The sequence below is a fragment of the Lipophrys pholis genome (assembly GCF_963383615.2).
Source record: "Lipophrys pholis genome assembly, chromosome: 19".
NCBI classification, from domain to species: Eukaryota; Metazoa; Chordata; class Actinopteri; order Blenniiformes; family Blenniidae; genus Lipophrys; species Lipophrys pholis.
In genome coordinates, this window is record NC_137647.1 from 5,479,366 (window position 1) to 5,493,482 (window position 14,117).

General features: G+C 46.7%; 1 protein-coding gene across 2 annotated transcripts; it reads left to right on the forward strand.

Annotated features, from left to right (window-relative positions):
• The first annotated feature begins 99 nt into the window (after window positions 1-99).
• Window positions 100-13,391, forward strand: tnrc6bb.1 (trinucleotide repeat containing adaptor 6Bb.1). Of its 2 annotated transcripts, none has more exons than XM_080487715.1 (21): window positions 100-414; window positions 1,605-1,692; window positions 1,860-1,881; window positions 2,356-2,799; window positions 3,085-5,937; window positions 6,090-6,233; window positions 6,414-6,604; window positions 6,718-6,777; window positions 6,920-7,075; window positions 7,227-7,364; window positions 7,619-7,810; window positions 8,055-8,174; window positions 8,464-8,674; window positions 8,779-8,931; window positions 9,075-9,242; window positions 9,324-9,470; window positions 10,247-10,339; window positions 10,537-10,752; window positions 10,985-11,055; window positions 12,146-12,285; window positions 12,374-13,391. In XM_080487715.1, exons 2-21 carry the CDS (start codon window positions 1,636-1,638, stop codon window positions 12,951-12,953), a joined length of 6,156 nt encoding a protein of 2,051 aa, XP_080343841.1. In that variant the 5' UTR covers window positions 100-414; window positions 1,605-1,635; the 3' UTR covers window positions 12,954-13,391. The 2 variants fall into 2 exon arrangements, with proteins under 2 accessions (XP_080343841.1, XP_080343842.1); XM_080487716.1 differs by having other exon boundaries at window positions 7,619-7,663.
• Window positions 13,392-14,117: the final 726 nt, after the last annotated feature.

A 14,117-nucleotide genomic window follows, 5' to 3' on the forward strand; every position in this document is an offset into this window, starting at 1 on the left:
TGGCCGCCGCGCCTCGCTGCGCCTCCTCCTCCCCTCGCTGATCAACAAGCAGCGCGCTCGCGCTCGGCTCGGTGATATAATATGCTGCTAAACCTCCACACAGAAGCAAAATGGCCGATAGTAAACTAACCGATCACACAGCGTCTGACAGTCATCAAGGGGTTATGCATGATTTGTTTACAGCTTGAGAACTACAGTCGCGCAAAAAAAAAAAGAAGGATACTCGCCTTTTCTTCGTTTTTTTTTTTTCTACGACCAACATTTCGCCTTTCGGTGATGTCATTTCTTATTCAATTTAGCCTCGAAAGCCTCGAAGAACTAGCTCGCTAGGCTAGCTAGCCTGCTAGCCTGCTAGCGGTAGGTCTGCAAGAATTTTTTGCACAGAAGCACTTTATGTCCTATGTGATTCCCGAGGTGAGTGTTAAACGAATGTTTCTGGGTGGGGGGGTTGCGAGTTCTCTTCCTTTTTCTCGGCTTTGTGATGATAAAAATGCGTGTGTTTAACAACAGCGTTTTGTGGTTTGTGCGGTTTGGACTGGCTCGGAACAAACGTCACATAAGTTAGTCGTTTCATTTAGCCGCGTCGGGCGACAGCTGTGTGTGTCTTTTAGGCCCGACTTATAACCTGGATGAAATGTAAAATGAACGCGCTTGGGGACATTTGGGGACCCGTCGTTTACGTGACGTGCGGGGCGACAGAGACGCCTTCCCCTGTGACAGCTCACAGCCTCTTTAGGTCAAGACACGGTGCTCACCAGCTGCCTTAAAGTCGGCTACTATTAGCTGTTTGCTCACCACAGTGAAGCTCCTCAGTAGCTGCACAAGCTCCTGTTCATTGCTCTGTTATCTACGTTAGATCCACACCGGTTGCTCCTGCAGACATGTATGTTTTTTGTTTTATTTTTTCATTTCATTCCACACAGTGGTTATTAAAAGGTCACGCCACCCTGTACATTGAGGGGGCTAAAGCCATTAGTTGTGCAGTTAGCTTGCATTAGCGGTGTGTGACACTGTGCTAATTATGTGCAGCTTAGACAACAGAATCACTTGGCCCAGTCGTATTTACAGCTCTGGGGTGAGCTGAGATCCCTTTACTTTAACATTTGCAACAGATACACAAGTCATGGGAGCTCTTTTTATTTGCATGTGTTTTGCCAGGTGTGAGCGTGTCCTTCACAACACTGGACAAAACCATTCACTCACATTCATGTCCATTCGATCTCTTTACCTATTTAAGAAAATCTCGATATTATTATTTATGTGGAGTTTGATGCCTTATGTTTTTTTGGCTGCTGCTGCCTGTGTTGGTGTGTGTCTGTTGTTGGAATTGCAATCGTTTTCTGGTTAATGAATTATGCAGCGAGAAGCGAGGCTACCATGGGCTGTTGTCAAGCTGTCTGCCCCTGCTTAACATTACAGCCCCAACAGCCCGGGCTGTGTAGGAGTAGGATTGGTAGCGAGCACATGAATGCATATTACCAATGTTGAACAAAAAATTATATGTATATGTGTGTTTTTGCAAGTGGTCTGCTGTGAGCATTAAATTACATTCGTTGTGGCTTCAGTGAACATAAATAATTTAACGTGTGCATTTCTCTGTGCAGACAGGAGAATCAAGAAGGGGAACAGTAGTTCATGGAAGACAAGAAAAAGAAGAAAGAAGATAAAAAGAAAAGGGAAACCTCTCAGAAGGTAACATTTGAAAGTACACTTTGCTAATTTTTTCAGGATCATGTTGACCTTTTGTAAACCAAAAGTCCAGTGTCAATGTTTAGTTTGCTTTTGTTTTGTTGTTAGGTTATGTCCACTTCTATGTCTTGCTTGCTTGATAAAGTTCTCCTCTGCCATTTTTCCTGTAGGTGCCAGAACAGAAAATCAAAGGTACGCTTGTGTTTTTATGCTCATTACTTTCATGTCTTTTTCACTCATTATTGAACAGGACTTGCCATCTTTTTATGAGATATACTCTATCAGCCATGTTCTCTGAGAAACTAGATGATGACTTAAGAGACTGTTTCAAAAGGTTATGCTATCATACTTCTCCACTATAGCCACAACATTAATACCCCCTTGTCTTTCTTGAAACACTGAGTACATCAACACTCCTAATATTCGCTAAAGAAGATCTGGGCTTTATAAGGCCCAGGGGCAATGTGTGGCCCTTTGACTCTGCTTGACTGTCCCTCAGGGCATTACTGTGAAATCCAGAATCACATTTAATTTATTGGCTTCATTACATCTAGAAATGTCACATTTTTCATGTTTGTGGCCAGCGCTCAATAGTAATAATAATTTTTGAGTTGCCCGCCCCTGCTATAAAGTCTTGAGCGACTTTTCCCTCTTTGTCTACTTCAGTGCCAGAATCAGCCAAGCCCTCCTCTTCCCAGTCACTCGCCACCCCAGGCTCAGTGTCCCCCAGTCCTGGCCCGGTCGCCCCCTCGTCCCCCAGTCCAGGTGCAGGCGGGGTTTCTGCCCAAGTTCCTCCTGGTGGCGGGAACAATGCAAAGCAGCGGACTGCTGTGGCCAACGGACAGCCCACCTCCTCCTCCCCCTCTGGTCAGACCTCCCAGCAGCAGCGGTACATGTCTAGAGAGGTTCCACCGAGATTTCGCTGCCAGCAGGACCACAAAGTGCTACTGAAGAGGGGCCAGCCGCCACTGTCCTCCATGCTCCTGGGGGGTGGAGGCGGAGGTGGGGAAGGGGATGCAGGGGCTGGAGGAGGCAGTGGCTGGGCGGCCACCCCACCCCTTCCCTCACCGGGAGGAGATAACCCCAATGCAAACACAGCTGGAGGCACAGGTGGGTTAATGTCCTGGCATAAACACACAGTTGGTCTGTTCACTGAGTAACACACACCGCAAAAGTAATTGTCAGTGCGGAATTAGAAAGGGGTTTCTAAAAATCACCATGCATTTTACAGATTATACTGCACACATTAAAGTATAGAATTCAAGGATTTTGTTCACTTTATGATGTGTAAATCTCTCAAACTCCCATTTTGATCTCTTCATGTCTTTGATTTGTATTGGAAAAGGTTGTATTGTCATATAATAATTGTCAGGGTTTTTTTTTTTCCCCCCCTAGATTCCAACCTGGGTTCATCTTCCCCTTCTCCCCCAAACTCCAACTCCTCCTCATCCTCATCATGTGTCGCTGCTTTGTCTTCTTCTACTACTACTACTACTTCAACTTATGCAAATTCCACATGGGGGGCCGGCTCTGGCAGCCAGTCCTCTTCTCAGGGCTGCGGAAAGGTGACTGTGGATGGGACTGACCTGGAGGACTGGCCCAGCATCATAGGTGGGGCCAAATTGATTTCTGCTGGGGCTGGAGGGGGAGGTGTGCAGGAGCCAGACTGCCCCAGCAGCAGCAACAACAACAGCAGTGCCTCATGGAGTGAGAGAAACATCCAGCAGAAGGGAGAAGCGGCAGCAGTAGGAGGAGGAGCAGGGAACACGGACAATCCTTCCCCACCTCGTTCTTCTCCTCTTTCCTCCTCTTTCTCGCTTAATGAATGTGTTCAGTCGAGTGGTAGTGTGTGGGCCTCGTCCACCTCGTCTCAGGTGGAGGCAGGGCAAGCAACAGAAGCATTTTTCAATTCCAAAGTCTCCCATCTTCTTCCCGGGCCTCAGGAGAGCCCTGTGGGTGGCAGCAGCAGTGTCACTGGTGCCAACTTCAACCCCAACATGAACCCCTCCGCTTGGCCCGCCCTGGTGCAAAGTGGGACACAGAGTTCAGCTAGAGACAGCCTTCCACTACACTCATCCATCACTTCAGCTTCCTCATTCTCTGCCAGCACCACCCCCATCACCACTCACACTATTTCATCTGTGAATCAAACTGGTCTCTATCAGCAGCACACTGAAACAGCTGGAGGCGCCAGGAGCGGAGAACAGCAGCAGCACTTAGAAAACCCAGCGTCGGAGCCGGGTTCAGAAGGGGGAGCACGGGAAGCAGGACCAAATCAAGAAAGTGGCAGTGAGCGAGACTATGGGGTTTCTAGCGAAGGAGAAGGAAGCAGTAACCTTTCGGGCTCTTCATCGTCATCCTCTGCTGCCTCCTCTTCTTGGAGATCCATGCCTCCAGTGTCCTCTGACCTCAGTGCAGGTGCCTCACAGGCAGAAGGGTGGGGAGGAGGAGAACCTGGAGCTCAAGCGAAGGGGGGCACTGTTTGGGGCTTTGGTAGTCAGGGGGACAAGCCTGGGTGGGGCAGGGGAAACGGTGGTGGTTCAGCTACCCCAGTGGTATCTCAGGGAGCATGGGAGGGAAGCAGTTCAGATGCAGAGTGGGGTGGTGGTGCCGGAGGTGCGAGTTCAAGCAATTTAGCAATAGGAAGTGGAAGAGGGGTGGATGGGAGCAGCAGTGCAGGCAGTGTAAGTCTGGGCGGCAGCAGTTTAGAGGACTCTGCCTCTCCAAAGTTTGCAACTATGACAAAAGCTTGGGACAATCAGAAAGGGATGGAAAGTGGAGATGGGGCAGTCGGGGAGTGGGGTGGAGGAGGAGGAGGACAGGGTGGAGGCACTGGAGGACCCTCATCCTCCAGTGGAAGTGGTGGAGGGGGGAGCGGTAGCGGGCATAAAGAGAGTCGAACCTCGTCTGTGCGCGACCCCTCCAACCAGACCTCCAATGCTGAAGTGGCCTTACTTGGCATGCTTAGTCGATCTGACCTGGACCCCAGGGTGCTGTCTAACACAGGCTGGGGGCAGACCCAGGTTCGGCAGAACGTTGCCTGGGACCTGGACACAACAACAAGCGTAGGGAAAAGAAATGAAAGAAACAGTTCATCATCATCTTCATTCTCATCAGCATCCATGAACACTACCACGAGTCGCAATCCTGGATACCCGTCTAACACTGGTTCAGTAACTGAGGATACATCAGCTGGGAGTCACGCACCCAGCCTTAAATCGGGTCCTGCTGCCGTGAGGGATGGTTGGGACAGTGGTGCTATACAGTCCACCGAAAGTCCTCACATGCCCAGTGGAACCCTAAGAAAACCAGAATCGCTAGAGGAAGATGCTGAAGGCAACAGGGGGAAGGCAGCTGGAGGTTGGAGTGACCTCCCACCTGAAAACCAGGGTAAAGGATGGGGCACTGAAGAGAAACAGTGGGGGGAACACAGAGGAAGAGGGAACTGGAGAGACTTTGGAGAACAGGGTAGTGGTTGGACAGATGGCCCAGAAGACAAGGGAACAGGAGGGTGGAAGGGGTCTGGAAGAGGGGAGCCAGGCGGTTGGGGAGGACAGCGCGGAGCAGGAGGAGACTGGGGACAACGAGACTCCACGCATGGAGGTGGGTGGGGGGACGGGCGAACCAGAGGTGGAAGCAACTCCGATGAAGGATCTTCCTGGGCTAATTTAGATGAAGGGGGATCTCAAAGAGGGGGGTGGGGAGGAGGAGATGTGGGTGGAGGCAAACCCCACCAGGAGTGGGGAAGTGGCAAGCCCCACACAGCAGCAGCACAGATACCAAACAGCCAAGTGGCACCAATGAAAGCCCCAAATCAACAGCAGCACCAATCACAGGGCCAGCAACCACCTGGAGGTCCCATGCAAGGAGGGTGGAACAGCCGGTCAAATGTTGGAGGTGGAGGTCCACCTTCCAAGAATCACAACCAAAGTTCGGGCTGGACCTCGGGCCCAATTCCCCAAATTTCTGGAGGTGGAGGTGACTCTCTGGAGCCCAGCGGCTGGGAAGAGCCTTCTCCCCAGTCCATCAGTCGCAAAATGGAAATAGATGATGGCACGTCGGCGTGGGGAGACCCAACCCGCTACAAAAGCAAGAATGTGAATTTGTGGGACAAAAACAGTGCTACGCCAGGCCAAAGTCATGGTCAGCAGGCCCCACCACCGCCACCTCCCATGCAGCAACAACCACCAAGACGACAACAGGGGATGCAGCACGGCAGCAACACAAATCCTGGCAATGGTGCAGTGGGTAAGTTTAGCATTTTACAAACACAATCAAAATAGACTAGGTTTCTGTTTTGATGCTGGTCTCATTCTCAACCTACTGAATGTTTTCATCAATCACAAACTTTAAAAAGTTTTTATTGCATATTCTAAAGTATGATGTTTAATTTGATCCAGGTTTGTGGGGAGGAAGCACACAATCTGTGGATAATGGTACAGCTGCTTGGGGCCAGTCGTCAGAGACAACAGGTTGGGGTGAGGCAGATGAAACTGGAAAAGCTTCAAGCTGGGGGAATCCTTCACCCAATCCTGGAAAACCAGGTAAGAGGAGATAAAATCTTTAGTCTTACTGAAATTTAGACCTTAGCTTCAGTCGTCGCACGTCGAGCAATGTTACAAACATCTGAGGATAAATACATTTTAGAAAGTTTAGCATCACAACGTCCTGAAAGAGAAAAGATTACCAACTTTACTGTAATCATCTCTTTTGTTTTGGTGTAGGTACTAAGCCCATTGAAAGCTGGGGTGGGAAAGGAGACAGCTCTATCGCAGCTTCCCGTCACCCCAGCTGGGATGAGGAGGATGATGGTGGGGGTGGAGTGTGGAACAGCGCTGGCTCCCAGGGAAGCAGCTCCTCCTTCAACTCTGGAGGCTGGGGTCAGACTCATGGAGGAAAGAGAGGCAATATCAAGGTGGATGGAGGAGTTTTTGCATCTTTCTGTTAATTTTCTTTATTATATTTCTCATTTACAGTTTTTTGACTGTCACCTTTGATTTAATTTATTATTTTTTTTCCCCCATGAAGGGTGGAGGGGACAGCTGGATGAACCCAGTATCACGCCAGTTTTCAAACATGGGTCTTCTGGTAAGATATTTAAAAGGGGTTCACTACAATGTGTTAATGGTCTGAGGCGTCATCACTGTTTCAGATTCTGTCATACTTTTCTAACCAAACTTATCGATGTTGCAAAAAAATTAGATCTCTCAATGTAATTGTTGTTTTTCAGGGTGATGATCCAGGTGTTGACAAAAAGATGGAAGTAGACAAGAGAGGAATAACCGACTATAATGGTGATATGCGGCGAGGAGGTAGAGGTGGAGGTTACCGCATGCCTAGTTCCAAAGACATGGGTCCTGTTGACATTGGACCCTATGGTGAAAAGGTGAGCATCGATGTATAGTATTTACTGACCACCGCTTCTTAGTTCCACATTAAATTTTTTTCAACTACATGTGATGTGGTAACTTAAAAAAAACATCTCCACAACTGCATAAACCTTTCTATTGTTATGCTTTGTTTACATTGTTCCACAGATGGGTGGCCATGGAGTGTTTGTTGGCAGTGGCGGAGGAATGCCTCAGCCTCGAGGGATGCACCAGCCTGGCATGCATCCGATGAACCCCTCCCAAGGGTTACGTGCTCAAGTGCCTCATCAGTTCCTGTCTGCTCAGGTCTGTTCTCTCTCCGAAGTTTCTCAGCATGAGGTATCATGCGTTACATGTATGAGATAGCAGACTGAAGGCTCAGTCTGGCTCATTGTCTCTAAATTAATTCCTGCCGTGATCAACATGTATCTGGCACTGAGTACACAGTCTGCCTCATACACTTGTTTGCAGTGACCCTGTGTCTTGAGATTTGCATGATGGCTTAAACAAGTGTCCTATATCAGCAGCTTCAAATGTGTTGCCTCTTGTGTGACATGCAGGTGCCGGGTCCCATGCTGAAGCAGATGCCCTCTCCTGGCGGCAGTGTAGGTGGAGTAGTTGGAGGAGTGGGAGGTGTTGGAAGCGTTGGAGGGGTTGGCGGTGTTGGTGGAGGAGTGTTTCCTCCTCAGATTTCCCCACAGCAGCTAGCAATGCTCAGCAACATTTACCCCCACATGCAGCAGTTCCATTTGGTATGTGTATGAACGTTAGATTCTTCATTAAAGGACTCGTTTGTGCCATTAAAATACTCTATTTTCCGCACGTCTGTACAGTCGGCAATTTCTTGTGTGGCTGCAAATCAAATTTCCGTTAAAGTTGTGGTGAACTGAAGAACATTCAATATTATCATTTACAATACAAGTTCTTAAAAATGTTTGCTTGTACAAACCTATTGATTAATCAGGCTCTCACTAATGTATACTAATTAATTCGCAGGCTTGTCAGCTCCTGCTACAACAGCAGCAGCAACAGCAGCAGCAGCAGCAGCAACTCCTACAGAACCAGAGGAAGTTCCCTCAACCCCAGCCTCTCAGGCAACAGCCAGACCCCCAACAGGTCAGATCCCACAAACTGGATGAACTGAGCACCTCTAATAGTATATAGTGATATGATATATCAACTTGTAATAATGTTGATAAAGTTGGAATCATGAATTATCCAATTATTTTTAGTGTTCAAAGGTCAAATTGAGTTGGACTTCACTCTTTTTATAAATATTACATTTGATAAGAAGTCTTTACCAGACATTTAATGAGCTTGAGCTGATAATAGGATCACTTTGCTGGTGTGTCGGAAAGATGCAGTTAAAAGTCGCTCATTCTGGTTTTCATTTTATCCCTCTCAGCTGGCGAGGATTATGGCAATCCTCCAGCAGCAGAGGCAGCATCAGCAGGGTGGAGTCGGAGGAGCAGCACCAGGAAGCGGAAGCTCCAAACTGTCTCCCTCTCACCTGGGAGGAGGCCTTTCTAAACAGGCCATGGTAGACCCCCTCCCACATCCTGGTGTAGGCGGGCCCCTATCAGACCTTCATGCCAAAACACAAGGCATCTACTCCGGTGAGCAGCATGCTTTATAGATACATGCAGTTCACACCAGAAGTGATTAGCTTTTGGAGTCTTATGTGCCTGGTTCCTAAGTTGGTGTTTTATCTTGTTGCCAGGGCTTACTCCTGGTGGAAACCTGTCAGGATTGGAGCTCAATCCCATGATGGGAGGGATGAAAGACATAGGAGGACAACAATCCCGCTTCAAATGGATGATGGAGGGACATTCCCCAGCTCCTTCTCCCCCTGATTCAACCCTTCACAAGAATGGTATGTTGACAGTTTGTTGCATCATTATTTTAGAGGCAGGATACCCACCTCTCAGGTTGTTAGTCTAATGCCTCAGTAGTAATTGTATATCTGATGAGCCACAATCGTATGTTTCATCTTGTTTATTGCTTGTATTTCCAAAGGCCCTTTACCCAGTGCTCTAAAGGTCAGAGGAGGGTCCCCTTACTCCCAGTATGAAATTCTGGGTAGTGATAGCTTAGGGATCCCCCCTCAAGGTTCTGCAGATAACTGGCACCGGACCCCTGGGAGCAAAATGGGGAATAAACCTGCCACATCTAGCTGGCCCCCAGGTGAGGGCATTTTTATCTTCCACCTGCTACGAGTTCCAAAGAATAGGACGTCGATGAAGTTAAACTTTTCTCTGTTGACAGAGTTCCAGCCCGGTGTGCCCTGGAAGGGAATACAAAGTGGTGGAGACCCTGAAACTGACCCCTATATGACCCCTGGTAGTGTTCTTGGCTCCCCAGGATCCCCGAGCCTCAACGACTCTGACCACCAATTACTGCGAGACAACATAGGTATCTGACCATGTTTACCCAATATTTGTTTTTGCATCACTAATGATTGTGGCAAGTGTTTATCAAAGCATCATCTTCAATTGCTGCAGTTCAAATCACAGATTAGTGGGATTATATCATTAGTGTGCTTTGAGTTAAAAAAAAAATAAAAATAAAAAAATAAAGGTCTTCCATGCTATTAGATTGGTTACACTTCTTAGGGTGCTGCTATTAACAGAAGGCATTATGTTAAGTTTCCTTTGCTCAATCCCATGAGGATTAAAGCTGAGCAAGAAATCTTTTCACCACTCCTATCACTGTGAAGTGGGACAATCTTAAATTTTAAGGTGAATACATGTGTCTATTCTGTAATTTATCTCTTCAAAGGGATTACACTGGTTTTAGACAGTGGCCTACATGAAAACCACAAAGTACAGAAAATTCCATTTTAGATTTACCTGCTGAATATAATTCTGCCCCATTATCACCAGTCTGCCGTTTTCCAGCTGGAATGAGGCCGATTGCAATGGTATGACGAGAGTTGTGGGAATATTGCCTCCCATCACTTTCACCAAAGTTGCATCTCTTCCTGACCATTGTTAAAACTCACACGCTCAATGGGAGGAATGTTAAAGTGCAGTCAAATTTTCTTTCCTAACTCTTGCCAGTCAGAACACGCTCCATGTCGAATTCTTTACACGTTTCTTCACACACTGCATTTACAGTGCAGCTGAAGGCTTCTTGTCTTGTGAATCGCAGGATGCCATGTGTTCTGAAAATTTAGTGATATTTTGCAGGGCCAAACCCCTCCCTCAACACCTCGCTGCCTTCACCTGGTGCCTGGCCCTACAGTGCCTCAGACAGCCCCCTCAGCAATGCACACAGCACAGGTATGTTTTGTTATTCCTTTGTGCAATCAGTATTGTATTTTTGTTTCTGTTAATGCAGTAGTTTTGACACTACATTTCATGTTCTACAAAGAAGCCCAGCAAGCCAACTGTACTGTGTCCTCTCCTCTCATTTCTGTGGTTTGTTTTTGCAAACTCTTTCCCCCCTTTTTTCCCCTCGCCCCCCATTTCCTTCTCAGGAAAGTACTCTGAGTACAAGCCCAGCTGGCCTCCAGAGCCCATCGGACAAAACAAGTTGTGGAAGACCAATCGCAACAGCTCGCAGCTGCCACGCCCCCCGCCTGGTCTAACCAATCAGAAGCAGGCCTCGCCCTCCCCTTGGGGTACTGGAGGTCCACGGTTGGCCCGAAGCTGGGGAGGAGGTGGGATCAATCAAGAGTCAAGATTCGGGCCAGGTACTTTTTTTTACAGGGATCTCATTACATAACAGTTTGTCAATTTATGACATAACTACATACTGTATGTAGGAACGTGTTCATGTTAAAGATGCGATAACTGAAGTCTGGCTACACATATGATATGATATGATATGAGATATAGTTTTTGGCTCATTGTGAATTTAAAAAGTAAACCGTTTTCATTCTTGTTATTGAGTTTTTCTTGTCTGCTTGTCTTTTGACTCTAAAGGCTCAGCTTGGACCGACAGTGTCGCCTCCCGAAGCAGCTGCTGGTTGCTGCTTAGCAACCTGACCCCTCAGGTAAGAAGTGAGGTTGAAATTGGAGGAGGTAAAGGTTGAGGGAGATAAAAACCTTGAACAAAACTCAATCGATATTTGAAAATGTGAATACTTCTGAATGTTGTGCTTTGAAATGAAATGGCACAGAGGAGTGAGATAGTAACAGCAGCGTTTTAATAATGGGTAATTAAAAATTGCTTCATGATTTTTACCATTAGCATTTTGTACCTTCATATTTTGGAAAAGTTGACTCTTTATTGAAGAAAATAGATGTATTCTTGAAAGTTCAGGTGCCTTCGCCTATTGTGTTCAAAGGCATCATTTATATATGTCCTTTACAGTTGGATCCAACATGACTGAATCTTTTCACACTTGTTTTTTTGTAGAGCACAGAGCAGGTTGTCTGTCAGTGAATAAAAAAGCTAAGATAGTCTGTGGGAAAAAAATTAAATGCAGCTGAATTAGAATCTCTAATATCCAGAGTCACAATATCCTGCTGACTAAAAGTCTCTATCGCGACAGTCTTAGCTTATGATTTTCTTATTTTTGGTTTGTCAGCCGTTAAAGGGTTAAAATCCTCTCCCCCATAGTATTTCTTATGGCCTTCAAATGGAACAGCTGCTGGGAGTGATTGGTCAGGATTGGAATTCAAAAGCGTTAAACCACCGTGCTCGTTCATCTGTATTCCCCTTCAATCTGTCTTATGCAAACGAGGCAGTACGATGCGTGACCCTGCTGTAATTGGATTGTGAAGTTGGATCAGCCATTTAATCAATTAGGGTTTGCACAAATGACACTGGTGTGACACCAATCTTGGAAAAGCAATGAAAACCTTTAATTTGAAAGTCCAGAAATGGAATTGTTTCGATAATTCAGACTTTTTGTTAATTGGCCACTTGTAACGTCTTACACAACAAGTAATTATGACGCAATAACGGATCAATAAAGCCACATTCGCCCATTATTTATTAATACAAAACCACTGTTGTGTAGTTTCCTCGATTCCTTGACCTTTCTCTGACCCTGTAATGAACCACTGTTTATAATTACAGCTTAACTGTCATAACATTCAGACACATGTTCTATATCTTTTATGCTTAACTCTTTGTAGATCGATGGCTCCACACTGAGGACTATCTGTATGCAGCATGGCCCCCTGCTGACTTTCCACCTCGGCCTGACCCAAGGCAGTGCTCTGATTCGTTACAGCAGCCGGCAGGAAGCGGCCAAGGCCCAAGGCGCGCTGCACATGTAAGTGTTACTGTTCTCTGATAAACAAAGAAAAAAAAATCAAAAATGCCCTTGTTTTAAACAGCCTTGTCTTGCCACTCCATTCCAGGTGCGTTCTGGGCAACACCACAATCCTGGCGGAGTTTGTGAGTGAGGAAGAAGTTGCTCGCTATTTTGCACATTCCCAGGCCGGAGGGGCAGAAGGGGCCAGCGCAGGAGGTACAGCAGGCAGCGGGGCGCAGGGTGTATCTGGAACAAGCACGGCTGTGGCCAGCAGTGGGGGAAGCTCTCCGGGGAGTGAGCGGGCAGCCGTTGGTGCAACTTCAGGAGGAAATGGAAGCGGCGGTGGTGGAGGTGGAGGAAGTGAGAGCGGCGCAGCAGTTCTAGCAAGTGTGAGGTCCTCTGGCTCAGGCTGGCAGAGTCTCGATGGTACAGGCAGTTCTTCAGAAACGTCTTCAGCCCAAGGACCCGGGCTGGGGATATTTTCCCAGTGGAGCACCAACGGTGCAGGCGACGGAGGAGGCGGAGGTGTAGACGCTGGGCGGTCTGGGCTATGGGGAGGCATGACTGCAGGATACCCCAGCAGCAGCCTCTGGGGGGCACCGCAAATGGAGGAAAGGCACCAAATGGACAGTCCCGCTGGATTGTTGCCCGGTGACCTGCTCGGGGGCGGAGCTGATTCTATCTGATGCCCCCCCCCCCTCTCTGTTTGTATGTGTAGGTTTGGACACACTGATACAGCATACACTGGGATACATATGTACTTAATATGGCACACACACATAAACCAAGACATTTACATTGTATGCATATTATTGTACTACATATACACACACACACACACACACACACACACACATTGTATGCATTTAAATGTACTAAACATGCATACATATACATGGTATGCATCGTCATGTGCACACACAAAGCGGAAATGTGAGACATGCTTACACACATTCTCGTGGCCAGACTTAAGCTATTATATAAACAAATGCAGGGACTGTTAGATGTGTATACAGCCTTTTTCCACAGATGAAGATTTCAACTGCTTAGACTTGAAACCCGAAAAAAAAAAAAAAGAAAAAAAAAAGAAGAGAGAATGAAAAGTCAGTTGGTCTGAAAGACTTGACTGGATTGCAATGTGCTTAGTAAGTAGGGGACTTTTCAACAGATTTACATACACATGCACACACCAAATGAGAAGCCTTCAGACAGATAGGCACTGTTAACAGCATTACCTTCATCGTATAAGAACTTAAAACTACTACATGATGTGAGGTGAAAAGTGCAGTTTGTATTCACATCTCCTCAAAACGGAGGTCGAATCCAAACACATGCAAAACAGCTCTGATTGACAGCAGAACTGTATCTTACTGTGTATGTTAGGTTTGTTTTTTTTCTGTTTGTTTGTACGTATGGTTTAGATTTTTTGGACAGTGAAAATATTCAAAAATGTCATTGTTCCGTTTTCAAAATGCTGACCTCCTACTGTTGTATCTCACGCACTCTTTCTCTGTTATTCTCTCTTGAACATGTTTGTTACTGTTGCAGTGATAAATGTTTAAATTGCTGGCAGTTTGACGCTATGATGCATTTCTCCACGTGTCGATACCACACGCAGTATCGTACACGTTATGAGTATGAGTGAGATAGACCAAGTAAGTGGATTAAACCACCGCAGTTGTTGTGCGTGAGTGTGAGGATAATGTGTGTGCATGTTAATGCCTGTCATAATGTGGGCAAGGCTGCTTACTATACAGAAGGTCTATACAAATTTGTTTTGAGTGCATTCGGTATACTGCTGACTGTGTGTTAAGAAATATTGGCACTAATGCTTTTTTTCTCTCTCATTT